Genomic DNA, 25,179 nt, shown 5'->3' on the forward strand with positions numbered 1-25,179 from the left:
GAATCAGAACACGTTCGTACTAGTAGCTGGGCCGCCATGGAGCTGTCATCCGAGCCACCCATGGACACGCTCTATGCATCGCAGAGCACTTCCGAGAACGAGAAAATTCTTGTCCATCCAGATGGTAGAGGGTTCAACATCCATTTGCAAGTCAATGGGATATCATTACGGCCAAACTTGGTTCGTATGATGAAGGTATGTGATTTTATAGCTTAACCTAAGTAATAGACCCCATAATGTTATGTCTTTATAGAAAGGGGGGGCATACGCCTGTCGCCCAGAGGATGCAGACATCATTCTCGTTGATTCTTCCCAACTCGATGGAAAGCGTCTCATTCGTACCTGGCATCAGACCCCAGGGAAAGCCGTTCTCGAATTTCAATGGCTACGTAAAAGTATCGAAGCTAGAAAACCTCTCCTTGAAGCCGATGGCTGGGGTGGGACAGAAACTTTGGATGATGGCAAACCCATCGTCGAAGTGGCTGCCGATGGCGGAGAAGCAGAGGTCGAACAGCTCGTTTCAAAGTCAGTTTCACGCCCTGAAGTCCCTCAAGGGGACTCTCTGCTGATGCTCTCGATAAGAAGTCCGCTACCTACGCCCCGCGTTACGCCTGAGGAACCACTTACAAAGAGAATCCTTAATAACGTCCCTGCAACACCGGCTGCACATGTCCCTCTAATCCCGAATGATCCAAGGCCATCTCAGTCACCCCAAGAAGCTCCACTCGTCGTTTCACAAAATCTACGGCAGCCTTCGGAACATGCAGGCCAACCTATGTATAATCATACACCAAGCATTTCCCCACCTGTTCAATCATTTAATACTCCTCAACCCATTGCACCACCTCAGCAGCTCACTTCAGCATTACCTTATAATTTGCAGGCTCCTCCGCAACCTCAGTTAGCACAGCCTGTCACACCAGCATCATTTCCGCATGTCCAGTTCTCTCAGACTCCTCTACAAACCCAGTCAACACAATCCGTCACGCCAGCACCTTTTATGCATCCCCAGTTTTCTCAAGTATCTCAGTTTTCTCAGCCACAATTTTCGCAAGCTTCACTGTTCCCTCAACAATTTGCTGCTCCTCAACAACAGTCATACCAGCTTGGCCAATTTCCTCAGCAACAGCTTATTTCTGGTCACATGCCATACATACCGCCCCAATCAATGACGATGCCAACGGGCATGCCGTTTCAAAACTTAAGGGACCCGCAGAGTTTTCAAATGCTTGTGACTCTGATGGATGTTATGAGGAACACCAACGGTGGTGAATTCTTGCAGGCGGGACAGCCCTCACCTATGTATCCCCAAATAGAAGCTTCATCCAGTGCTCCGTCTGCCATCCATAACGAACAAACACCAGATTCAACCGTTGCTCCAGACCAACCCTACCCTCCTTCATCGTCTTCTTATAAATCACGCAGCCCAACTCCCGACGTCGTTGTGTTGAAGTACCCGGAAAAACAACCTCGTCCTTCCGGACATAAACCTCGCACCGACATATCTTCTCGTGGGCCTTCTACAGTTTTGCTCCCTCCTTCAGTGAAGCGCAAAGCTATTCACGAAGCCATGTTACCCCCAAAAGTGCCAGGAAAGCCGCCTAACAAACGATCTCTCAAGGGCAAGGAACGTGTTTCAATATTCGACGAATCTGATGATGACGAAGGTGCCCCTCCTACCGGTTCAGACGATGTATTTGAGCAGTCTCTTTTGAGCTCGCCGGGCCGCACGATTGCAGGAAAGAATTCTGGAGAGGTGTTCCTTGACGATCAAGGGCAGCCTTTGACATTCTTTGTGCAGGTTGATCTGCAGGGGCGATCAGGAGTAGTTTCGAACATCAAGGTTGTATATTCAGGCTTTTCACGCATTTATGTTGGTTTTAACTACCAACATACAGAAAAATAAAGGCAAGATCATCGGGAGTATTGCAGATGCAGATTATGTCATTCTCTTCACGCGCTCGCAGACATTCCAAGGCCTCTTGAGTGAGGCCCATGCCTGCGACAAGGTTCCGATTCAGTCGGCATTCGTTGCCGATTGCATCGCTGAAAACATGTTGTTGGATGAAAGCGAGTACATGCTCGACACGGTCTCGACCAAAAATGCGAAGCGCGGTAGACCAAGCAGCGCATTTTTTGAATTTGTGCAGGTGGATATTCCTTCTGCCAAGAAAGAAGGCCAGAAATCTGCATCAAAGCCGAAGCCAAAGCCAAAGCCGAAGCCAAAGCCGAAGCCGAAGAGGACCACGCCAACAGAGACGCCAACAAAGCAAGTGAAAAAGATATCAGCGCCCACTTCCCCACAAATATTAGCAGCACCGCTGCTACCGTCCTCGAAGGAGGCAGAGTTCCATCATGCACGACGGTCTCCTACCCCTCCTCCCCCAGAGACGCGCAAAGCCATGAGAGATGGAAAGTTTCACTTTACGCAGCCAGAAATTGAGTACTTCTGCCGGTATGCTCAATTCCTGCTCAATGAAGACCCAACGATGTCCACCACGGTCTTGCTTCAAGCTATACACAAAAAGGTACGTGATTGCCTTTGATGTGCATATCCTATCTATTCCCAAAGAGCTGATTCTGACATCCGTTGCAGATGCCGCATCACTCAGTTGGGTCCTGGCAGATGCAGGCTACTTCGAAACTGAAAACACAACTTACTGAAATTCGCAAGAGGGCAAATATCGCATTTCGCAAGTCTTTGAATGGGAATACCGAGAAATCAACTGGGGAGGAAAGACCTGGCCCATCCAAGAAGCCTCGATTAGCTTCCCCTACTGTATCACAAGAAACTCTGGAACGAGAGGATTTTGAAGTAATCTGCGAATTCTTTGCTAACGGTGGAGGTGACGATGATAATGACGAGAGGGTATGGGAAAAGTTATCGCAACATGTGAGCCGTCGCCGTCGTCTTGATATTTACTCCCTTGTTGACCGTCATGTCATTCAGCGACCTTGCAAAAGCGCAGAGTCTTGGCCAGAGTATTACACGACACACCAAAATGAAGTTTATGCACATATCGAGGAGCTTGTACGCTCCTCCAGCTAGGTGAACGATCCATGAGTGACTTTGTGGTTTTTATGAACCGTTCTGTCATGCTGTATCTTCAAGTATCTGTTGAATGCACTTGAAATTCCTTAGGTGTGAGGCTCGATGCCAGCATTTAGTTCTAGATCGAAGTGAGGTGATGAGATAGAGTGATGCTGCCTCTACTCGGAAGCATGAACAGGCTGAGGTACTGATTTGAAAAACTTCTTTCTCTTCTCCTCCTGTTCCTCTTTCGACCTGCCAGCAATTTCCCCTGCGTAGTCGAAGGTGCCCATAGCTGCACCAATTACAGCGCACGATCCAAGTGCAATAGGTATTGAACGTGCTGAGGTTGACGTATAAGGTGAATGAATAATAGACCCAACATGACAACACACTTCGAAGACCTGCAAGAAATCCTGCTGCACAACCACCCGCAATGCCATTCAGTGCATCATTTGTTTCTCGTTGATTCGCTATAGCCGCCTCCGTGAATGCAAAAGCAGCACCCATAGCAGCTGTAAATATGGAACTCAACATTGACACTCTCATATTGCATGTAGATTTATTTCTCTTACCGAAAGTTCCAATAGTGCCCCCGCTACGTGTCAAGAACCCAGCAGCGCCTCGCGAATGCGATCCCAGGGCATTTTGAACTGCACTCACAAATGCGCCAACAATACCTGCTTGAAAACCTATGGTAGCTGCATTGCGCAGTGCAGGTTTTGACTCGAAAGCGTCTTCCAAGGTTTGTGGGGGTAGTTCAGACATAATGGCTGGTATGAGTGATGGAACGAGGCGGAGGTCGGCGAAAAAGGTTTATTGAACGATTACCTTATTCGTCGATAGCCCTTTTTACTATTATAAGTTGAAGGCCTTTGTCAGTCGATATTTTCCATCCCGACATCCTCTATTGTCACATCGGTGGATTCTGAATAGGTCACTAGTAGCTCGACGATGGAAGAGTCTCTCGATGACAGTGACCAGATAGTCGCTGATGACAGCGACACTCCGTGGTTTCAAGACCCCGCTCGCTCCAAGCCATTCACGCTTTCTAAAACTGTTGATGTCCGTGCTGATTTCCCTAGCTTGCTGATCGTGACTTGAGCCAACTAGCATCTGTCAGCTTGACTTCGTTGAGGAATGTTACTGCACTGCGCTCTTTCCATGGTCTGAACAGTCTTTGGGTGCCCTGTGGTATGGCGAGAAGGACAAAGAACTGCAGGACGGGCCATGGATACAGATGATTTCCGATTGGTCTGGGGCCCTCGCGATCGGAACTCTGGACTCTCTACTAGTTATCCCACTGAGCGCGTCAAGGCCACGCAAAGGCCTCTCAGTGTCTGTACCAAAACAAGAACAGAACGTATGAGGTAACATTCATGCACCTACTCGACCTAACTCGTGTATAGACACCCGTAATGGCCGTGGGCTGGGCTCTACCTTTTGAGGCACCACTAGAACCTCTTATTGTTTTCTCAGCGGGCAGTATCCTTTACATCCTGAACCCAGTGAAAGGCGAGATCATCGGCCACTTGCGTGGACATGGTGGGGTGAGTACCTGCGCCCTTCTTTCACTCCGCTGATGGAAGTTTTTTGTGATTAGCCGATCACATCCATAGTCATTCACCCTACGCATCCCTATTTATTCTGCACCACTTCAAGGGATTTTACAACACGCATATATGATTTGACATTGTCCCCGCAACAGGGCCCTGACAATCCTTGCTGGCCACCATCTAAAGTCTCCAGCCTAGGCGGAGCCCCCCATGGACTGCAAGCTAGCGAGCCCGAGGGTATGGGCGTAGGCCGATGCGTTAGTGTTCTTTGTGGTGGTCCGTCAGGTGGTCATGAGGCTGCCGTTCTAAGCGCTGTGAGTCCTGTAGATTAGGCTGATACCATGACTGATGTATTATTATGAGGCATTCCATCCAACGCATCCTCTGATCGCCACGTGTGGGGTAGGTCCATTCAAGGTTGCATATTTTGCGTAACATTTTCGACAATTGCTCAGCTAGATCGGGCTGTGAAGATTTGGAATTTTTCAGCGTCACCTTCCAATCAACTTACTCGTGAAGACAAACCTCTTTTCAGCAGCAGTCGGATTCACAAGGCGCGTGTCATCTCCGTCAGTTGGTACGTATTTCTATGTAATTCAAGGACATCGGTTTCAATTCGCCGGCCACGCCAAAACAGGCTTAGCACCGACATTTTAATAACTCATAGCGCACCCGCTCTCATGAGACGCCGCGGTCGCAAGGATGATATATACTACGAAGATGGAACTATGACAATTTTCCGGTGGATTGGATTCGATAGATTTTTTCCTGCAGGACAAGAGATTGGGAGGATGTTGAGGGGTTGCTCATCAGTACATTGCCATTGCCCTCTATTTCTTTGATTGTGTGGCTGATCATCGTGCAGGATTATCATGAGAGCTGTATGCATCAACATTTCTGTTGGAACTAGTGGCTTAATCCGTCTTTGCAGCATCATTTACACTGATCTCGACGTCCTCGTTGCCCCAACAGACTCGACACGTTCATGTCACCCAGACGTTTACAGGTGACTACATACTTGCATTGTCTCTTCCCGACAGTGTTCGTTTGTACAACGTCGCAAACTTCCACCCCCGCGTGATAGCGCCAGACCCACCGGAGCGTGACCCACCGGAACGTGACATTGAATCTGAATTCAAAAATGTACGTCTGGACGATGAAGAGGAAGAGGAAGATCAACCAATTACAACATTCTTCGGGAAATCACCCGAACCACAGAGGTGGGAGGTTCTAGTTCCTGGTGCGCAGGGAAGCGTGCAAGCCAGTGTGCTCGGCTTTGGAGGACAGTTGCTGGTCACACTTGGGAAACGTAGGGTTTGCATCTGGAGAGAAATGCTAAGATAACTCTCATGTTGTTCACAAGATGTAGAATTTCTTTGTTGTACATGGCGGATGCAATATGAAACCTGGCACTCGTTACAATAGATCGAATTTATGAGATCTTGGCATTCGAAAAATCGAGTTCAGGATGTGCGGCTTGGAACTTCTTCAATGCCTAAGACATTAAAAGTGGTTAGCCTCGAGAAACTTAACACAGGAATTACTAACCTCCATCTTCTTCAGCTCGTCTGAGGTAGGTTTTCCCATTTGCTGAATGTATACTGAATACGCATATTGTCGTAGGCATGATTAAGTACATACCTTCTGTTGGTTGTCAAACTAAAAGCACGAAAACAAGTTGGTAGAAAGAAATATAGACACATGCTAAATACGCACCATCATCTTTTCGACCATGCCCCTGAAGAAGCTGGGTAAGGGCGAGCTTTGACTGATAAACGTGAACATTACCTGGTTTCTCCATCAAGGTCGCTGAGCTTGCTGTTCTCTGGCTGGATCTTGCGAGTGTCGATCTTAGGGTGATGTGTGAGGATATTGTCCCACCACTGCTGTTTATTCAGCTTCTCCAGATGAATGAGAAGAGATTGCTGATCCTCTAAATTACGGTTAAGAATCAGCATATGTATCGCGATGCGGCACCTCACCGAGTGTCCACGTGCTGTCCTCGAGTTTGATCTCCCTGCAGAGTTCGCCTTCCATAATTTTTTCCTGACCCTTGAAACCAACGCTAAGTTTCTTCTTCTGAATGATAACTGCCAAGTCTCTGGCTCGTGTCCCTTTCGGAACAGGAACAGTAATATCGACTTCGCCTAACTCTTGCCTCCATTTGTATGGGAGAGCTGCATGCCATGATCTATGATTTGATCAACCTCTGATTAAGTGGAACCATACCCGCCTGTTCGGCCTCCTCGCGTTCCCTATCAACCTTATCCCGCGCCTCTCTCTCTTCCTTCGTGAGCTTGTCGTAGTCGTTTTCTGAAGACATACGTATGAAACAATCCTTTGATAATTCTACAAGTTTAAACGATATGAAAGAGATGGCGCACGTGAGCTGAATCTGCTTTGTTTACCTTTGTGTATTATAGTATGTAAACCCAATTCTTTCCCGCTCAGCCTAGTCTCAACTCTTCTCTGTTCTCCTGAAAGCTTTTGCTCACTGTGGCTTCCAGCGGAGACATCAATGGCCACCACTGACTCTTGGAGCGATTTTGAGGTCTGGGTTGTAAATCTTATATCATATGCTACTAAATCATTACTCTAGAATTTACGACACACGGTCAAGCACAATACGGTGGATAAACTCAAACAAATTCTTACCGGTTTCAATGAGGAATGCAACACTGTATTTCACAAGTCTGGAAAGAAGCAGGACCTGATAGAGAGGATCGTACAGCAGTTGGAATCCTGGCGTCAAGCCAACAACATCGACAAATGGACCAAAGCGAAAGTTATATTATTCCAGGTTCGCAATACCGGAATGTGAGTGCCATTTCATGCAGCTGACTCGGTTCGCGTGCGTGGAATTTCTCATGCGCCGCATTTATGGGCTGCTTCCATTAGCTACAGCATTCATGTGTGGTAGCATCCTTTACTCCGTACACAGCACTGACCGCGCGCTTGACCACCAGGTACACGAGCTCTCGTATGCCAGGAGCGATGGCATCCCAGTCATTGCCTTCGGTTCCATCGGCAGCATATAGTTCAGCTTCAAATACAGCTCGTAGCACTTTCAACGCGATCCCCGCTGGCCGCTATGATCCCTACGCCCCTCCGCGGCTACCCCCGCCACCAACCACAGGCGCTGGTCCGTCGGCTGTGTCTAAACCAGGTAAGATAAGTGGGTACACTACCTAGTTCATTATCACCCACACATACCGCAGGTATGCGCTTCAAGCCGTCCCCATTCTTTCGTGTAGATCAAGCTGTCTCTGGCATTGTCGAGTGTCCTGGCGAGTACATACTTACTTTTCATTAATTGGGTCCTGTTTGACAATTTTTTAGAATCCACAAGCTCGACTGATCGAAAACAGCAAACCTTGACTTTCACTCTCACCAGCGAGCAATCGATGAAGTTGAACTCGACGACGTATGTTTCTGTCATTGAATTAGATGTCGCGAGCTTGACACACCATTCTAGTGCCAAGTTCCAGCTTCGATTATACTGTACCTCAAACACGTTTTATTCCTCAGGATTCAGGCCCACCACAGCACTTTGTCCGATCGAATTTCCTCCCACGTGTGAAGTGCGAGTCAATGGTGTGCAGCTGACGGCGAACCTGAAAGGTTTGAAGAAGAAGCCTGGTACTGCTCCGCCAGCAGACCTTGGGAGGCCCGTTAGAACGACTGGTCAAAACCGGGTCGAAATGGTATACGTGAACAGTCAGCAGCCCATACAGCCCAAGGTTGGTGGACCTGTCATCTACACACAATTTGTCTTAGTATCGCCAGCAGAAATTCTATCTGATCGTCATGCTTGTTGAAGCCACAACTGTAGATCAGCTCGTGGACAAGCTTAAGAAGGGCAAGTATCGCAATCATGAAGATATTGTGGCACAAAGTAAACCGTTTGTTTATTGAGCAAATTATTTGTTAAATAATATTTCTTGCAGTGAATAAAACCTCAAGCGAAGATGACGATATTATCGCCGGGTCACAAAAGATGTCTTTAAAATGCCCAGTATGGACGTCCTCCACCTGCTTGACTTTTTCTCATCGTAAAATGGTCTAGCTGAGCTTCATGCGAGTGAAAACGCCGTGCAGATCAATACTATGCCCTCATCCGCAGTGCTTTGATGCAAACTCGTGGTTCAGCTGCATGGAGCAAACGACAACGTGGCTGTGTCCTGTATGTGAGAAGGCTCTAAATTTTGAAGATCTCATCATCGATGGGTCCGTTCTTTTCGTGTTGCTGAATCGTCGGTTGATTAATGTATATGTCAATAGGTATTTCGACCAGATTCTGAAGGATACTTCTGAGGATGTTGAAGATGTTATTGTCGAAAGCGATGGGCAGTGGCATACAAGTGACAATAAGTTTGGCTCAGCATCCTGGCTGGCCTCGAATCCAGGGACAGTTCCCTTCAGGTTATCCCCTTCTCCTCGTGAATCATCGCCAGCATCAGTTGATGAAGAGGCTGCCGCGAAAGCCCATGCGAGGAAAAATGTGGAGATTCTTGTACTGGACTCTGATGACGAGGATGAGGGCAGAGTCAAGCAGGAGTTATCGGATTCCTACCCGATGAACACCTTTTCCAGCCCCACCTCCAATGCAGGTCTTCCGACAACTGCCCGGCAACCCAGGGGCGGTGATGTCATCGACCTAACAGCTGATTCCGACGAAGATGAGCCTCAGCCACCACCCATGGCGCGGAGTTCTCTGGAGAAGCGCAAGGCACTTTCTGGTGCACCCTCGCCCACAGAGCAGATCTGGAAAAAATCTCGGGTTGATTCCGTTCCAGCAACTCAGCAACCACAGCCGCCGCCACAGCCTCAAATATCTCACGCGGTGCATCTTCCTCCCGTGTCGCCAGTTGCTAATGTCATACCTATGAGTACGCCTCGGTCACCCGTGACATCGTATCCTACTGGGCCAAGCAATTACGCTGTCCCTCAATTACCTCCAGTACGTTACTCTAACTCAAGCTTATACGTGCCACCTGCGACAACTACTTCTCCTCATGACACCGTGCGTAGTCCATATGATACGTACAATCCCAACAGTTATTATCCGCCCAGAGCTAGTGGTTCTACGAGCCGACCAGGCGTGTGGCCTTAATATTAATTTCGCATTGCAGGGACAGTTTATTCCGCTACTATTTGTCTGTTTGAGGTTCGGTTAGCTATAATAATGTTGTTTTTCGCAGAGATAGCGTTATGCAATCATCTCTATTTACGTATTCAACTATATGAATATCAGAATATTAGCAACGGAACAGAGGCTACACCCGGAACGTACCTAAACACGATGCTGTTCAATCGGTGAAGAGCGGAGATAAAACCTTCCGGATGATTCCGAATTCCTTTTTGACGCGAACTTTTTTCCCTGCTTAGCTCTCATCCTTCCCCTCCATCCTTCTTTACCAGCCTTTCCTTGTTGGCTTTTCTAATTAAAAAATGGCCGAAACCAAGAGGGTCAAGACTCCCCAGGATTTCATGGGTGAGTTGCTCGTCGTCGTTGCTTGCCATGCAGCTCGCATTCTGTCGCGTATGGAGCGCTAATACAGTGTCTAACAGTGGATTTCCTGATGGGTGGTGTTTCTGCTGTACGTGTCAATACTACTATGCGGTCAAGTTGTCGACGTTGACATTGTGTTTTATAGGCCGTTGCCAAGACGTCGGCAGCTCCAATTGAGCGCATTAAGCTCTTGGTACAAAATCAGGATGAGATGGCACGTTCTCTATTCCATAACCAATGCGCAAGTGTCTTACATGTTGTCTCCCAGATCAAGCAGGGGCGTCTAGCTACTCCCTACAAGGGCATCAGCGATGCGTTTGGTCGCACCTACAAGGAAGAAGGCCTTGTCTCACTTTGGAGAGGTAACACTGCCAACGTGATTCGTTACTTCCCCACGCAGGCCTTGAACTTCGCATTCAGTACGTTTTCAGTCATACTCTTGTATGATTCATACCTGACATAAATTTCAGAGGATTACTTCAAGTCTCTGTTCGGCTTCAAGAAGAATGAGGGTTACTGGAAGTGGTTCGCTGGCAATGTTGCATCTGGTGGTGCCGCTGGTGCTTCATCACTGCTCTTTGTCTACTCCCTTGACTACGCTCGTACTCGTCTTGCCAATGATGCTAAGTCGGCCAAGGGTGGAGGAGCTCGTCAGTTCAACGGTCTTGTTGACGTGTACAAGAAGACCCTCGCTTCTGACGGTATCGCCGGTCTCTACCGCGGTTTCGTTCCTTCAGTCGTCGGTATCATTGTGTACCGTGGTCTTTACTTTGGTGTATACGATTCGCTTAGTGAGTTGATTGAAGCAATTCTTGATCATGTCACTAATTGTGGTTACAGAGCCCGTTGTTCTCGTTGGTGCTCTTGAGGGCTCGTTCTTGGCTTCCTTCGCGCTTGGTTGGGGTGTGACTATTGGTGCTGGTCTTGCTTCTTATCCTCTCGACACTATCCGGTGAGTTTTATCCTGTAACCTCAAATCGAACGACGTGCTCATCATCTCCAGTCGTCGTATGATGATGACCTCCGGTGCTGGCGTTCACTACAAGTCCATGTTCGATGCCGGTTCCCAGATCGTTGCCAAGGAGGGTATGAAGTCATTGTTCAAGGGTGCAGGTGCCAACATTCTCCGTGGTGTTGCCGGTGCTGGTGTGCTTTCGCTATACGACAAGCTCCAGCAAGTCATGTTCGGCAAGGTCTACTCTGGTGGATCTGGTTAAACGCCTTGCATCGCATATTTACCTGGGCATTGGCTCCATCCCTTCTTTTAGTACACGCATTACGATTTATTTCGATAGACTTTATCTCACTGAGTTCCTCCGAGTATGGATTCTTCTACATACTCCCACACTAGTAGGCCTTAGCTCATACCGAATGCAGAAGACATTCACGACCAACATTGTTTGAGGCAAGATTTAGTCAGCATTGCGCCCGTCTCTTCACGTGATCTACTGGTTTAAAGCTTAAGTGAACAGATGCCCCGAACTATTAATTTTGTATGTTCAAGCCTCGGCGTTATTTTGCCAGTGCTGCCACGGTCAAGCTGCGACCCTATCAAGAGTCCTGTCTTGAAGCATGCAAGAATGCGCTTCAGGCTGGTGTGACGCGCATTGGCGTATCTCTGCCAACAGGGGCTGGTAAAACAACTGTGTTCATATCCTTATTGGCGCAGATTTCTCCACCGTCTCGTTCTCCATCCACATCACGTTCGTTAATCATAGTGAATAGTATTGAGCTTGCAAGACAGGCTGCCGCTCAGGCTGCAGCACAATTCCCGCAATGGCGCATCGAGATTGAGCAGGGCGGCAAGCACAAAGCATCTGGAAATGCAGATGTGTATGTACTTGACTTTATACAACTCACTTCTCTCTCATCTCGATGTATCGTTATTAAACAGGACAGTTGCCACTTATCAGACACTCCTACAACCTCAGCGCCTTGCCAAGTTTCATCCGGGTAATCTGAAGGCAGTGATTGTAGATGAAGCACACCACGCTGCCGCCCCATCGTGAATACCCTCATTTTTGGGAGATTTGTTCAAATTTAATACGCTTTACATAGATACCGCCGAATTCTTGCGCACTTCAATCCTGCAATAAGGAGCCCCGATCCAACCTTTCAGCCTCTACAGTTGTCTCGCCCTATTCCAATTATCGGCTTTTCTGCCACCTTCAGTCGTCATGATGGACTTGCTCTTGGCTCAGTTTTTCAACAAATAGTTTACCATTGTGATTTTCTTGAGATGATCAAGGAACAGTGGTCAGACCATTACAATCTGGCCATTGAAAATTTTCTCAATCTGCTATGACAGGCTCTGTGATGTGCGTTTCACATCTGTCAAGGCGAACATTGACTTGCGCAATGTCACTGTGAACTCAAGAACTGGCGACTTCAATGCTACAAGCCTGGCGCACATCATCAATACGGATACCGTGAATAACCTTGTCGTGCAAGCGTGGCTCGACAGAGCGAGTAAGTGATGTTCGTCCTTTGAGGCACTGTCCCGCAACTTTATGTTTGCAATAGGGCAGCGCCAATCAACACTTGTCTTCTGCGTTAACATTGCGCACATACGAGCACTAACAAAGGCTTTTCAAGATTTTGGAATTGATGCACGTTATCTGCACTCCGGGACGCCTGCTGCTGAGCGGCATGCATTGATAACCGCTTTTAAAGCAGGCCAATACCCTGTGCTTGTCAACTGCGGTTTGTATTTCACGATTGTTTTTTTTCCGACTCACTTTTGGGACGAAACAGCAATCCTTACTGAGGGCGCCGATATTCCCAACATCGATTGTGTTATAGTTGCTCGCCCGACTCGGTCACGCAATGTCTTTGCACAAATGGTAGGTTGAAGTACAATATGTTAAACGCTTCCCGTATGTCCATCATCCACTTTCGATAGATCGGGAGGGGCATGCGGCAATCATTATCGACAGGCAAAGAGAACTGCCACATAATTGACTTTGTCGACTCTACAAACCGGGTAGCTGGCGTGGTCTCGACTCCAACGCTATTCGGCCTTGATCCCGAGGAACTTATCGACGGCAAGGTGCATTTCTGTTTCATGAAAGTAGGGCTAATATCATACATAGATGAGTCCGTTGAGACATTGGAGGCTCGTGCTCAGAGTTCCAGCCTTCAGAAAGAGCAGGTGCCAGTTGACAGCCGAGACGATATCCCCGATCCAAAATATATAACATATGTCGATTACCAGAACCCGTTCGCACTAGTCGATGGTTGCTCAGGTGCCCCTCACGTCACAAAGCTCAGCGCCAATGCATGGGTAGGATGTGGCGAAGACATCTACATCTTGGAGTGCCTGGGCAAGGGATATATCCGTGTTGAGCGCGTTTCTGCTGATAAGGGTCAGTCCGACAAGTTCTGCTGTACTCCTTCGTCTCAATGTACCATCCAGAAAACCCGACACACTATCGTGCCACATTTACCGAGGCAACGATGCACATACCATCTGCGAAGGCATTTAAAGTATCGCCATTCATGCGGAAAAGGTTGATCATGACTGCGGAGACACTCAGGGATGCAATCCGAGGCTGCGACACTTATGCAGCGCAAAAAATCCTTCGTGGATCATTGGCACTGGGGTAGACCTCCGTTTATACACGAGTCATAACATTTCTGACGTGCAGAAAGGCTACTGCGGACTGCAAAATGGCGGAAAGCGTCTGCATCCGATAACCAAAAGAACTTCATCCATCAACGACGTGTAAAACGTGCGCTAGATCAAGATGCTGCCGCCGCAACCTTGCAGAACATAACCAAGGGCGAGGCAGCCAACATTATCACTCGTTTGAAACATGGAGCCAAGGTATAGTCCATATGTATATTTCAGCTTGTGCTTATACTCTTGAGAAGGCTTATTATGAGAAGAAAGCGAGGGAAACGAAGAAAGCCTCCCAACTAGCAGAGAAGGAGAGACGAAGGAAGGAGCGGGAGACAGTTCAGGTAGGACCGTTGGTGGTCCATGGTCCATGAGGCACGCTAGAAACGGTGTCATTATTATCATTGATGGGAAAGCTCTCCGTGCAAGGATGATAGCAGTGGCGAAACAGCAAGCGGGCTCTGCAAACTCAGCAGGGCTGCATGCTGAGCGATGTCTATCGTACGTTGTAGGCTTATTGTGGAGTGGAACGCCTTCGGAGACTGCACCAATGCGGCCAGCAAAGCTCCAACCAACGAATCTCCTGCACCTGTTGTGTTGACCAATGCATTGTTTGGGAGTTGCATTGCAGGAAAATGCTGCAAAACCACAGTATCGCCCGACGTAGGCGAGTGGGATACCACATAGCGCCTATGATGATTAGTCGACTCCGTCGACCACGGTGAATCAGCCGCATCATCTCCCGTGAAACGCATTACGACAACAACTCCCAAGTCACCGCACTTGATGACGAGGTGCCGAAAGAACGGTAGGAGATTGATTGCCATTTGGGCAACACCCTTTTCAACAAGGAAGGCTAGGTTTCCTCGTGAAGTATCGTGACTTGATGCTTCTTTTCGAGAAAGCAGATCGAGGTCTGTGCGGAACTTCGAACCAAGTCCGAGGCTGTCCAGAACCTGCCACCATCGGTCATGTGAAGTGAGGTTCAGAAGTTGTGCTTGTTGATACAGATGAGCGAGCTCGAGCAGATTAGGAGATGCAAAAGTAATGGGTGACCATGCAAGCTGGTCGAGATTACCGGCTATAGCGGGAAGAATCGAAGCTGACTTGATGACAGAAGTTGGTTCGCTAAATTTTGAAGTGTTATTAGCAGCTCCTTCGATAGTAACATGAATGTGGACGAACAAAAAAACTAGCAAACACAAATTTTAGCCACACTTCCCCCAACTTATATCAACGAAGAAACTTACCATCAACCCCATTTCGAAGACATTCGCTCACTACTACCTTCAGTGTATCAGGTGATAAGTTCCCATCCACTGCAAGTAGTTTTGGTTTGTGTGCCAATATAAATTCACGTGCCTGGCAAGAAACTCATCAAGCCTGTTATGAGTGGTTATAGGACAAAACTGACCACATGTCCATCCATATTCCGAACGAGATCCATGTCAGCCACGCCTGCCCTTAATCCTCCCGATCTCTCCAGAAGTAGGCTGCACACGGACGACCTACCTCCCCGCACGGGAATAAGACCATCTGTTCTCATCCCTAGCATTCGTGTCTCCTCGTTTAACAGTCTCCCGAAAGAATCATCGCCGACTAAAGATACTAGCAAAGTTGCGGCCGAGGACTCGTCACTATGTGACGAAAGAACTCGGTGAGCAGCCTCAGCAATATTGCGGCCAACACCTCCAAGTGACATGGAAACCTTCCCAGGAAATGTTGACTGGTGTCCAAGGTCCGAATCTGTAAGAGGTTGTGATGTAATATCTACTGCAGCACAACCAACTACGACCAACGAAGCGTTCGGTAGTGGTTGCCCTTTGAGATCATCAGTAGTTCCTGATGAGGCGACATCGGATGCACTGTGAGGCTCATCCGGTTTTCCTCGTATTCCTGTCACAGGATAACATTGCTAAGAGGAACAAACATCACTTGCTATGTCTAATGGCTGATAGATCACCTCACATCCTGGTCATGTCTGTCTCCAGCAATTTTCGCGTATTCTACTGCAATTTGACCTCCTGTGCTCGAAATGTCAACAGTTTGGAAAAACCTCTTTTATCAATTTCTTACCGACGAGCGCAGTATTCTCGACAAGGGCTATGTCTGAGGTCAAAGTTGAGCAGTGAGTAACGCCTAGGAAGGTTCAATACTGACTGCTAGCAAGTGATTTTCCTTGTGTTAACTCGCCAACCCTGTTAAGAAGCCAAGGAGTGACGGCCTTCCCCAGGTTACTGATATTTTGTTCTTCTGATTCGCGAACAGCTTGTTCGACTGCCTCTTGAAGGGCTGATCCCACGGCCTCATATTCAGCAGGGATAGGGACAGCAAACAGGGCACCATTAGACATGCCCAGTTGCCAATGAGTATCTGTAAATATCGATGAGTCCGCCGTACTAAGTCATGTGCCAGCATTTCTTACGTAGAATCTGAGCGGCTGTTCTAGGATCATTTATCCTCCAAGGTGACTGTGAAACTAGTGAGCCAAAACACCGACACTTGTTGCACTCGCACCTCAAAACCGCTTCGACCACTGTAGAAAGCCGGGAAATCGTGCGTTTCTGCGTAAGATACTACTGGTACACCAAGCGTTTCCTGTGTGAACGAATTAGAGATAAATCCTTCGAACATTTCTAGCAGCCACACCAGATACTCGAGGGTTCTATTTCATCAGTTCAGTGACAAGCGATAGAGATGATTACAAAGTCATACCGCCTTATATCTAAAATGGATTTCACTCCAGCTGAAACCAGCCCAACTGGACAACGCGTGAGTTCATGTAGATCAGCTGAGACGTCCATTGCTAAGACACAGGGTAAGATCATCAGAAGTCCCATAAACACTCAGTGTGACCTACTATTCTCCCCGCCGCGATGCACTCCACCGAGCCTAAGAATACCGCCTCAGAATACAAGAATTCAAAGTCAACATTCTCTGACCTACCCTCCAGTGGCAAAGACCTAGAACAACTGTCATATCGACGTGCAAATACATTTGCGCCATGCGCACCTTGATACCAGCCAGTGCAGCAAAGATGAGGGTGGAACAACACGTAGTCCCGCCATCCTTCTTCAGAGCAATTGCAGCCGCAATATCCCGCCTGGACAACTTCACGGCGGTTGGGTTTGAGTGTTGGTCTGCAAGACGTTCCAGTTCTGCTGGGTGAAGTCCAATCTTGATGCGTCCTCCAATAACAGCAATGGTGGCTGGTATACTCCCTGTGGACCTGACTATCCTCTCGACTGATTGAGCCATCTCCAATGAAGTCGGATATGGCATTCCATGAGTAATGATGGTCGATTCGAGGGCGACTACAGGCTTTCCAGTAGCCAATGCATCCTCTACCTCAGGATGAACATCTATGGGAGCTCGACGCCCCCGAGCAGCAGATAGACTCGACGCCTTCCTTAGTGAAATGAGACGTTGGTTGGTAAAGATTCTCCGGAAGGAAGCTTGAAGCATTGGAGCCTTGGAGGTCAACGAGCTGGTGGTTGAAAATATTGGGGCTCGACAACTCCTCGATCGTTCTTGCACTGACTTGCAGGATGGGCCGGTACAAAAGTAGTATTAATATCGGTTTCACGTGAGTCAATCCTTCCGTTAATATCGTCCTGTACGTATGCTCGTTATCTTAGTTTTCGTGTTCATACAGATAGTATCAGATGACAACTTCCTATCCAAGCACCTCAGTGGAAGCGAGAGAAGAAGTGGGCAGGAGCGTATGCGTGCTCACATACAAGTCATTAGAGATTGATGAAATCATAAAATCAGTCAGCGATGATGGTGCAGGGGCAACAGCACTCTTCATCGGCACGACTCGAAATTCATATCAAGGTATAACCTTGCACCAGAGTCATCACATGTCTTAATATTCACTACCTGCTACGGACAGGAAAGGTCGTGACACGTCTAGAATACCAGGCGTACAGCAAATTAGCTATCAAAACCATGACAGACATCATCCGAACAGCACATCAATCAGCCACACGCTCCACCCACTATTCAACGCCCGCAGCAGTGCCCTGTATCATTTCCTGCGCTGTGCACCATCGGCTGGGGACGGTGCCGGTAGGAGAACCCTCGATCGTGATAGCGGTATCTTCACCGCATCGGAAGGAGGCATTCGTTGCGTGTGAACAGATCCTCGAGGAAGTCAAGCAGAGAGTACAGATATGGAAGAGGGAGTACTACGAGGGCGAAAAAGAGGACGAAGCAGAGTGGAAGGCGAATAGCAGCTAAATTGGCGTGATGCTGAGGATGGTCTAAGTACGGCATAGGGCTTCGGTTCTCCGGATGTCGGACAACAGAACTAATCGATCTTCCACTTTGCCGAATCATCGTCCCCATCAGGGCTAACCACAAGTTCCACAGCCCACAGGAACAGAGTAAACATGATGTTCGCCCACCGCCACCAGACTTGTGAAGAGGGATCTAGAACTGAACAGGATATCAGTCGATTTCTGAAAAGTCGCACAAACAGAAAACACATACGAAGAAGGTGCGAGTATACCATGATAAAGATTAACTGTCTATATGTTAGAAGGATGCGTGTCATAATCGAGGTCTAGCATAAATAACCATCAGCAGGAGGAAACCACAGAGCATGTGCTTGTACCGGTCGTCCATCAATCTCTCCTTGGTCCGACTCCCAGTTGTCAGCACCGATCGTAGGTAAAATACGCGATGCAACTTGCAATATTGAAAGACGATAGAGTAGCGCAACGAGTACAGGCTTGGGGAGGGTATTCGTGATGAAGTTTACAAGTGTCTGTAGATGTGGAAGGATATTTGAAAGCAGAGGGGCACTGGGGAACCGTCAGTAAGCATGAGTAGATGAGACTGCAGTAGAACATACTAGGAGGAAGCAGGGTCGGAGAACGATGTTTGATCAAACCCGCAGAGCCACACGTTATATGCAAGAAAGAGTGCGAGAAGAGAGGCCTCGACAACGTTGGTGCGTCGTAACCGGAAACCGATAAGAACGAGGAACAGGAATGCTGTCAATGCTACACCCAGCAACGTGGACGACAAAGGAGATGCGGCAGCTGCAGGGTATGCCTGTATAAAACTTAGTACGTGACGCGATTCAGGAAGACACGAAGCAGCGCGCACGATGACGACCCACCACGCAGCTGCAACGAATGCAGCTGCTGTTAGGATGAGAATCACGAATTGGTAACTTTCTGCCTCATCCGCAATACCTCTGCCTATTTGGCCCGCTTTCTGCGCGAACAGTAGACTTGAAAGACCCTCCATGGCCACGTAGGAAGGACCGCAGAACGTGAGGAGTTTTCCCCACCAGTAGACTGCAGTGGCAAGCCAAGGTTGTGCAGATTGCGAGAAGGCATTGAAAGTGACGAGAAGGAGAAAGGGATGCATTGGCACTTGCATGATGGAGAGGGCGTTGGATCCCCAGAGTAATATGAGAGTTCCATGAATGAGGGAGTGGATGGAGAGCAGAAGCGAAAGCAAGAGAAAAGCTTGCGTTGAAAGGGTCGCTAGCGTCAATGGCAAGAAAAGCAAGATCTGTAAGGCCGTCGACAACCTGAATTTAAGGCTATAGTCAGATGCTCAGGAAGTGTTGAATGACACCGAATCGAAGACCTAGCGGTATGCGACAAGGCGCTCCAAAGTAGCCATGGGTTCATTATGTTGAAGGATTTAAAAAACACGTAAGTGAATGAGAAAGGAGAAGTTGGTCTGTAGCGCAACTACAGGCAAGGAAAGCGCTGCCAAAAGTGTGGCGTTTGGATAAACGCTCGACGGTTCGCACGAGAAGTTGTCCTAGAATCAAGCGGACAGAACTAACAGTTGGAACTCAGCGTGTTACTCGGGGGAAAAAGAATCAACTGCCCTACCAGTGGATATATGCTAGCTTATATACTGTAGGGTACAGAATGTCATGGAATAAGGAAGCAGGAAACTGAAATGAGTACTAGTCGTATCAAACAGAATGTTACAATAAGCTGGAGGTAGCAGCTGTGGTTCTGTAGACTCGTTCCCACGAATCAGCTGTGGTACTGTGGACACTGGACACCTTGCGTTCGTGAAACATCCGACAACGCATCAGCTAAGTGTGGAGCTCGACTGCGCACCACACTTGACATGGATATACTATGATGCACTCTATTACCCCCAATATCACTTTGAGATCCCCCAGTAATCTCTGTGCATGGCTATTTAAATCGCTCGCCTCCCATCACCGTTCCTGTCACCCTTGTTCCGTGGTTGTGTTGCATTTGATGCACATTCACTATCTTCCATATCATATCTAACTCTCGGCGCGAGTTTCAGGCGTCCGGATATCGCTATTGTGTGCTTCTACTCCAGTTCATTTCTCGTACTCGAAACGCGGCCGCTGTCGGCTTGGCTCGGTCACACTAAACAGACTATTGCAAATCACCTCCTCGCACCCATTTTGCCTCTCCTGTCTGCCCGCTTGATCTGTGTGTATGCAGATGAGGTTGCTGAGGTTCTTCGCTGCCCCCCTCCGGATTGTTATATGACTCGCTCAATTGTTTTTGTATTCTAGTATGGCCTGCCCTTGCCATTAAGTTTCTTCCTGTGCACTCTATCTGTTGATGTGATATTGCAGCGCATCCGCTGTCCACCCTTTGATGGTTACCCCGTCTTAAAGGCTTAGCCTCGGTCTTGTAGTAAGACCAGTTTGCCACGTCCGTGATCGTGATATGTATTCGCAGGCCGTGGACTCCCACGGTTGGCCCCTCACATGCACAGCTAGCGCTCATACGACATACTTGTTCCAATCCTCTGATCCTGTGCACTCCGAGGTCTTTCATGGAATTACTTGTGCGCACGACATGAACATTGTGTCTACTGCTTCGCTCTTTCCACGCATGCCATCTGATGTCAATGGCTTCCTCAGCTTTATCTTTGTTGGTCCATGTAAATTCAGCTTGGCACGGTCTTCCGCGTAAACTTAAGATCCGGGAGGAGGTGCTGTGTGTCACATATTCACATATCAAGCTGTACTGGTAGCAGCCGCCAGCCACACCTCTACAGCACATGGCATCTCGTCTGTACCTGCTGTGGCGCGTGCTTATCAGAATGCAGACAGCAGACAAGACAGATCAATGTGCCATGGCAACTCAGTTGCTTTTCTAACTTGACCAGTTAGGACCGGTTCTTGACCGGACCGTTGGCTAATATTCGATTTCGATGGCCTTGAGATATCGTGAACAGGTTCGTGTTCGGGTTGTCAGACATGCTACACCTCGAACCAGTTCTGAACCGCATCGTGGCAATATTACTCTTGACGAGCCGCTGCGTTGCACAAAGCCACACTTGAAGGAAAAAAACGCGTCAACAATATTCACAGCTACACACACCAACACAAAGGTCTACAACGATTAATCGACATTACTTATCTACGGTACAGATCCTAATAGCAATGGAACACAACAAAGACAGCGATGCATAGATGAAATACGGTGAAGGTATCGCAAGGAAAAATATCAAATGGACAACTGGGGGGCGTTTTCGCGAGGTTGGACCGGAGCCAAGGCTATACGTGGGCTGAGGAAGCCCTTGGCCGCGGCAAAGTCAGTGTCACGGTTAAGCGCCGCTGGGTCAGAAGGAGATACATAGAATTTGTCGACGATGGGAATCTGCAGGAGGTTCATTTTGGGTGTGATCACGACCATGTTGTTCGTGCGAATCTCCATCCAGTCCGCTTTTTCGAAAGTAAGCGGCTCACTGGCAATCTGCAATTGGAGCGATCAGGAATGAGAATGGATGACCAGATTAGAAGAGTTCCACCATGATAATGTTTTCTCTTTTATCAGCTTTCGCCATCCTGTAATGACCGCCTTGGGCATACTCACTGAATGTCGTCCCAGATGAGAACCACTGTTATTTAATGCGATCAGAACCCATTGCCATATGATACAGCGATAAACCCTACCAACGATGCGGCTTCATCGTGCCGAGAGGAAATGTAACGCGTTGCAATGACACTTTCGCCATCTGTGACACAAAAGTTCATCAAGCTTGGCTAATCGACTCTCAGCAATGCTGCACAGGAAAATCAACTTCAATCCACCTCAGTGATACCGGCTTGCTCGGCATACAAATTTAAAGTTGCAATGGTATCCAACATTGCCTGCTGCAAGCTGCGAGTGGTAAAACTCTTAGCCTTTGGGTCGGGAAGCTGCGCATGCACAACAATATTTAGATGAAAAACAATGAAGGTACCAAGGAACATACCTTGGATAGCAGTAGCGCAAAAGCGCACTCAGAGTCTATGAGAAATGGTTATGATTCATCATTTCTCATGAATATTCCATTCACCTGTGTTCCCTTGTACTATATTAAAGACATCGTCCGAGAGATCGGCCTGCAGTCGTCTCTTAATCAGATGAAAGCCTGCAATTCCGCCGTTATGCATGAACTACATAACGAGAAAGTCAGCAAGGGCAATCATACGGCCATACACGTCATGACATACCATAAGTTTTCCATATGTGAATGGGTGGCAGTTGTCTAAAGACAAAGAACCAGTGGTAGTCGCACGGACGTGCCCACTAACACAATACTTGTTCAGTACAATTTACCGGAGCGGCAGGCGACTCCAGCGACTCACAAGACAAGCGGCGATTTAATCTTCTCTGCTAATCGGATTAAGTTTGCGTTATTCCATGCCTGATATGCAAAAGATCAGTCAGTTGATGGTGCGACTCTGGTGACAGGACACGCGTACCGGTGAAACGGAAGTAAATATACAAGGTTGGCTGCCAAGTTCCTCGTCGTGGATGGAATCATACCAGCCTGAACCTTTAAGTCCCAAAGTTGTCTTGAAATGATTCAGAAAGCGACTCACCGACGCCAAAGCCGTCACCGTTTATCGGCCGACGATGGTCGAGACGTAGGCGTGAATCAAAGGCCTGGTTTATAATGGAATGGCACGGTCGAGTTAAGAGCTAAGAGTGGGAAGGTCAGTGTCTTTTTTGCAGCAATCAGCTTCGAATTAGCTACTAACGTGAGACAGTTGCACAGGTGATGTGCCCTTGTAAATCACGAAGCGGCACATGCGCGAGTGTGAAGTCGGTCCAGGGGGAAAGGGTTTTATTTGATTGTAAAAGTAACTGTTATAGAGTGAAAATGTACTAGATGGACACGTAGCAAAACTGGAATCATGTCACTCCAGCCGCACTGAGTGCAACAGCTGGTGTATAAAATACGTGATGATGACTTGAGATTTGCTCCAGATTACGTCTTATCGCATGTGAACGACTTGCTACAATTGATCAATCTTAATACAAATACGCTCAAAAGTATGATCACACTTTGATCAGACAACTAAATCAGATAGTCGTCGACTTGATGCCAGCAGAAGGTGCCTGATCATACCTGTACTCTGAGTGCTGGAGCAGCCCGCATGAGCCCACGTCGGCAAGTAGCTTATTTCTATTCCTCCATTCCTATTACTACAGAGTACACATCGGGTACTAATGTCCAAATCTAAACGTGACTGTGAATTCAAAGAAATTCTTTTGGTCTCTGTGATGGGTCACCACCTGCTTCATCATACACAAGACCGGCGACACGAAACGCAAGTTCTAAGCGAGAAAAAGACCATGAGTGCGTGATCAACAAACAGAAGGAAGCAGCGTCACCATCAGCTTCAGCGCGTGTTGCTGCTTCAGCATAAACCCTGACTACATCCTCCGTACCACTCGGTCTCACGAACGAGCGACCTCCTCCGTACTTACGCACAAGCCCGTCGACCTTGACCTGCAGTCCGGGAGGGCTGACTAGGCGTCTCTCCGCATCCTCCGTCTTGAACGCGTTCCGATCACTCACGACAACTTTTACAAGACGGTTCGGGAGGTCACAATACATGGAGTCCCACTCCACACCGCTAAAAGATTTGTGTGCTAGAACTGCTTCCACTAGGAATGCATCTGAAAGAGCATCACCAACTGTTTGGTTAATCACATCGATGATGTTCCTCAGGTTTGTGAGCGCTGAGGAAGGTGTGTGGCTGGAAATCAATTCCTGAGCAGCGGGCGAAAATAAGACCGTGCCGTGCCCGTTGGCCTCGAAATAGACCCCAACGTCGTACTGTTCTGCAGCATGATGTAAGTGTTTCACACCCGTGGGAACACACTTGACAGGAAGTCTCTGAGATTGCAGAATTAGATTTCCAACCATACTATATTCATCGTCCCACTTACCCCGGAAAGGTACTTTGTCGAGCTTCCGTTGGCATATGCCGTCTGGATGACGCCGACTTTGATCTGCTCATCCAATCCCGAGGCCTTCACCAGCTCAACGATATAACTCGCCACAAGTGTCGTAATCTTGTCTCCGTCGAGCATATGGAACTCGCCATGTTCATCTGCGTAGTAGTACATAAGGCGATCGGCATCTCCATCTAAACTGCAAGCTCGTTGTCCTGGCTGCAGAGTGATGGAAGGAGGTAGCTTCTGATTGACTTTGACGAAGTCCGCGCCACAGGAGTTGTTCAGTACGCCAGGGGTATGCAGGTCGGTGTTCACGACATTGATCGTAAAGATACCTCCGAGATATGCTTTGAATCTCTCAGCCATCAAGGCACCAACGCCGTTCGCACAGTCGATGAGTAACGGCGGCGGCGTCGGTTTTCCAGCCTGTACCGGAAATGAACGTCATATATGCGCATATATGCAACACCCACAAGCAGCTTTTTGAAGGCATCGCTTATTTTCGTAAGATATCCTTCCTCAGTATCCTCGCCGTACGAATCTTTAGTGCCTTTGGTGTTGATTGTCCTCACTAAGTAGTGGAGTACTGGCGTTGTGGTAACGCCAGCGTCCCTATACTCTGCCTTGATCGCTTCCAACCCATCCTTAAGGGCGGCAACAAGTTTCGGGCCTGTCGGGCGTGTGTCTCTGGCATACACTACACGGGCGGGAATTGAAAGGTCTATTTTGGTCGCTCTCACCAGTTCGTCGACCGCAGCAACGAAAGCAGCACTGCTGGGCGCGTTTGCGAGTGCGGTAGCGTGTGCCTCCCATGACGACTCAAGCATCTCGCCGCGTGGGTCAACGAGTTTGACTCCGTTGTCCTATAAAGGGGTGTACCGTTGAACTCAAGGCGATCAGTGCACATATGAAGTACATACAGGCTCCGGATTGTGTGAGGCAGTCACCATTACACCAATAGTCTTTCCATCCAGTTTCTTGCTTCGAAGGGCTGCGAGAACACCCACTCTGAAAAGCACTGAATCGAGGGTCTTCCCCCTAGTCGCTACTGTCAGATCGATGAATGCCAATATCAGACGCAAACGTACAGTGTTCTGAAACCTGCAGTCCCATACTGAAACTTGATATCCGAAGGCTTGGGGTGACGATCAGATCGTTCTTGTATTTCTTTGACGGGGAGCATGGTGGTTACGGAAAGACAATGCCTAATAGTAACGCTCAGCGCTCATCATATCGCAATGTATCACGTGATC

General features: G+C 48.2%; 12 protein-coding genes across 12 annotated transcripts; 6 read left to right on the forward strand and 6 right to left on the reverse strand.

Moving 5' to 3' along the window:
- Positions 1–35: 35 nt before the first annotated feature.
- F5147DRAFT_756727 (uncharacterized protein) lies at positions 36–3,136 on the forward strand (the record flags this gene model as incomplete). The annotated part of the gene is made up of 5 exons (XM_041440357.1): positions 36–195; positions 254–1,843; positions 1,899–2,528; positions 2,597–2,893; positions 2,951–3,136. Coding segments are annotated over 5 exons (2,776 nt in total), but the record flags the coding sequence as incomplete, so codon positions are not given.
- Positions 3,137–3,210: 74 nt separating this feature from the next.
- Positions 3,211–3,849, reverse strand: F5147DRAFT_832027 (uncharacterized protein; the record flags this gene model as incomplete). Its single annotated transcript, XM_041443791.1, has 3 exons — positions 3,607–3,849; positions 3,427–3,546; positions 3,211–3,374 (listed from the first exon to the last, which is right to left on the reverse strand). Exons 1-3 carry the CDS (start codon positions 3,797–3,799, stop codon positions 3,211–3,213), a joined length of 477 nt encoding a protein of 158 aa, XP_041300199.1. The 5' UTR covers positions 3,800–3,849.
- A 69-nt stretch (positions 3,850–3,918) lies between these two features.
- F5147DRAFT_9997 (WD40-repeat-containing domain protein) lies at positions 3,919–6,086 on the forward strand. The gene is made up of 9 exons (XM_041444526.1): positions 3,919–4,096; positions 4,155–4,394; positions 4,441–4,581; positions 4,635–4,901; positions 4,951–4,989; positions 5,043–5,164; positions 5,225–5,399; positions 5,453–5,468; positions 5,519–6,086. Exons 1-9 carry the CDS (start codon positions 3,986–3,988, stop codon positions 5,929–5,931), a joined length of 1,524 nt encoding a protein of 507 aa, XP_041300200.1. The 5' UTR covers positions 3,919–3,985; the 3' UTR covers positions 5,932–6,086.
- Positions 5,772–6,953, reverse strand: F5147DRAFT_9938 (nuclear movement protein nudC). The gene is made up of 7 exons (XM_041444521.1): positions 6,817–6,953; positions 6,570–6,764; positions 6,376–6,520; positions 6,304–6,325; positions 6,229–6,246; positions 6,136–6,177; positions 5,772–6,082 (listed from the first exon to the last, which is right to left on the reverse strand). Exons 1-7 carry the CDS (start codon positions 6,908–6,910, stop codon positions 6,020–6,022), a joined length of 579 nt encoding a protein of 192 aa, XP_041300201.1. The 5' UTR covers positions 6,911–6,953; the 3' UTR covers positions 5,772–6,019.
- A 105-nt stretch (positions 6,954–7,058) lies between these two features.
- Positions 7,059–9,857, forward strand: F5147DRAFT_663410 (PINIT domain-containing protein). The gene is made up of 10 exons (XM_041434886.1): positions 7,059–7,138; positions 7,187–7,404; positions 7,554–7,753; positions 7,806–7,874; positions 7,927–8,011; positions 8,063–8,327; positions 8,377–8,482; positions 8,535–8,602; positions 8,654–8,814; positions 8,869–9,857. Exons 1-10 carry the CDS (start codon positions 7,106–7,108, stop codon positions 9,698–9,700), a joined length of 2,037 nt encoding a protein of 678 aa, XP_041300202.1. The 5' UTR covers positions 7,059–7,105; the 3' UTR covers positions 9,701–9,857.
- Positions 9,858–9,986: 129 nt separating this feature from the next.
- Positions 9,987–11,493, forward strand: F5147DRAFT_663415 (mitochondrial carrier domain-containing protein). The gene is made up of 7 exons (XM_041434887.1): positions 9,987–10,081; positions 10,159–10,187; positions 10,245–10,313; positions 10,368–10,518; positions 10,570–10,890; positions 10,940–11,051; positions 11,103–11,493. The coding sequence occupies exons 1-7, from the start codon at positions 10,039–10,041 to the stop codon at positions 11,314–11,316; spliced, it is 939 nt and encodes a 312-aa protein (XP_041300203.1). The 5' UTR covers positions 9,987–10,038; the 3' UTR covers positions 11,317–11,493.
- Positions 11,494–11,594: 101 nt separating this feature from the next.
- Positions 11,595–14,092, forward strand: F5147DRAFT_766719 (P-loop containing nucleoside triphosphate hydrolase protein; the record flags this gene model as incomplete). Its single annotated transcript, XM_041440799.1, has 10 exons — positions 11,595–11,932; positions 11,994–12,104; positions 12,158–12,355; positions 12,408–12,568; positions 12,623–12,802; positions 12,854–12,942; positions 13,002–13,464; positions 13,515–13,701; positions 13,751–13,925; positions 13,973–14,092. The coding sequence occupies 10 exons, from the start codon at positions 11,595–11,597 to the stop codon at positions 14,090–14,092; spliced, it is 2,022 nt and encodes a 673-aa protein (XP_041300204.1).
- Positions 13,904–17,391, reverse strand: F5147DRAFT_663421 (Indigoidine synthase A like protein-domain-containing protein). Its single transcript, XM_041434888.1, has 15 exons — positions 17,374–17,391; positions 16,731–17,304; positions 16,665–16,681; positions 16,579–16,610; positions 16,434–16,524; positions 16,368–16,383; positions 16,236–16,316; positions 16,144–16,189; positions 15,879–16,091; positions 15,795–15,827; positions 15,687–15,742; positions 15,133–15,633; positions 14,969–15,080; positions 14,904–14,910; positions 13,904–14,846 (listed from the first exon to the last, which is right to left on the reverse strand). The coding sequence occupies exons 2-15, from the start codon at positions 17,181–17,183 to the stop codon at positions 14,120–14,122; spliced, it is 2,385 nt and encodes a 794-aa protein (XP_041300205.1). The 5' UTR covers positions 17,184–17,304; positions 17,374–17,391; the 3' UTR covers positions 13,904–14,119.
- F5147DRAFT_563135 (molybdenum cofactor synthesis 2) lies at positions 17,384–17,960 on the forward strand (the record flags this gene model as incomplete). Its single annotated transcript, XM_041430656.1, has 2 exons — positions 17,384–17,555; positions 17,614–17,960. 2 exons carry the CDS (start codon positions 17,384–17,386, stop codon positions 17,958–17,960), a joined length of 519 nt encoding a protein of 172 aa, XP_041300206.1.
- Positions 17,961–18,030: 70 nt separating this feature from the next.
- Positions 18,031–19,369, reverse strand: F5147DRAFT_563532 (uncharacterized protein; the record flags this gene model as incomplete). Its single annotated transcript, XM_041430680.1, has 6 exons — positions 18,031–18,158; positions 18,213–18,285; positions 18,337–18,526; positions 18,577–18,779; positions 18,834–19,266; positions 19,326–19,369. 6 exons carry the CDS (start codon positions 19,367–19,369, stop codon positions 18,031–18,033), a joined length of 1,071 nt encoding a protein of 356 aa, XP_041300207.1.
- Positions 19,370–21,026: 1,657 nt separating this feature from the next.
- On the reverse strand, positions 21,027–22,981 carry F5147DRAFT_663431 (N-terminal nucleophile aminohydrolase). The gene is made up of 11 exons (XM_041434889.1): positions 22,720–22,981; positions 22,561–22,660; positions 22,441–22,508; positions 22,324–22,382; positions 22,189–22,264; positions 22,032–22,131; positions 21,948–21,982; positions 21,784–21,891; positions 21,646–21,735; positions 21,501–21,590; positions 21,027–21,445 (listed from the first exon to the last, which is right to left on the reverse strand). Exons 1-11 carry the CDS (start codon positions 22,768–22,770, stop codon positions 21,197–21,199), a joined length of 1,026 nt encoding a protein of 341 aa, XP_041300208.1. The 5' UTR covers positions 22,771–22,981; the 3' UTR covers positions 21,027–21,196.
- Positions 22,982–23,129: 148 nt separating this feature from the next.
- On the reverse strand, positions 23,130–25,124 carry F5147DRAFT_624493 (phosphoacetylglucosamine mutase). Its single transcript, XM_041432657.1, has 6 exons — positions 25,015–25,124; positions 24,847–24,964; positions 24,400–24,789; positions 23,918–24,352; positions 23,357–23,864; positions 23,130–23,299 (listed from the first exon to the last, which is right to left on the reverse strand). The coding sequence occupies exons 1-6, from the start codon at positions 25,107–25,109 to the stop codon at positions 23,220–23,222; spliced, it is 1,626 nt and encodes a 541-aa protein (XP_041300209.1). The 5' UTR covers positions 25,110–25,124; the 3' UTR covers positions 23,130–23,219.
- Positions 25,125–25,179: the final 55 nt, after the last annotated feature.

This window comes from Suillus discolor (assembly GCF_016758755.1).
Source record: "Suillus discolor strain FC423 chromosome Unknown F5147scaffold_1, whole genome shotgun sequence".
Taxonomy (NCBI): Eukaryota; Fungi; Basidiomycota; class Agaricomycetes; order Boletales; family Suillaceae; genus Suillus; species Suillus discolor.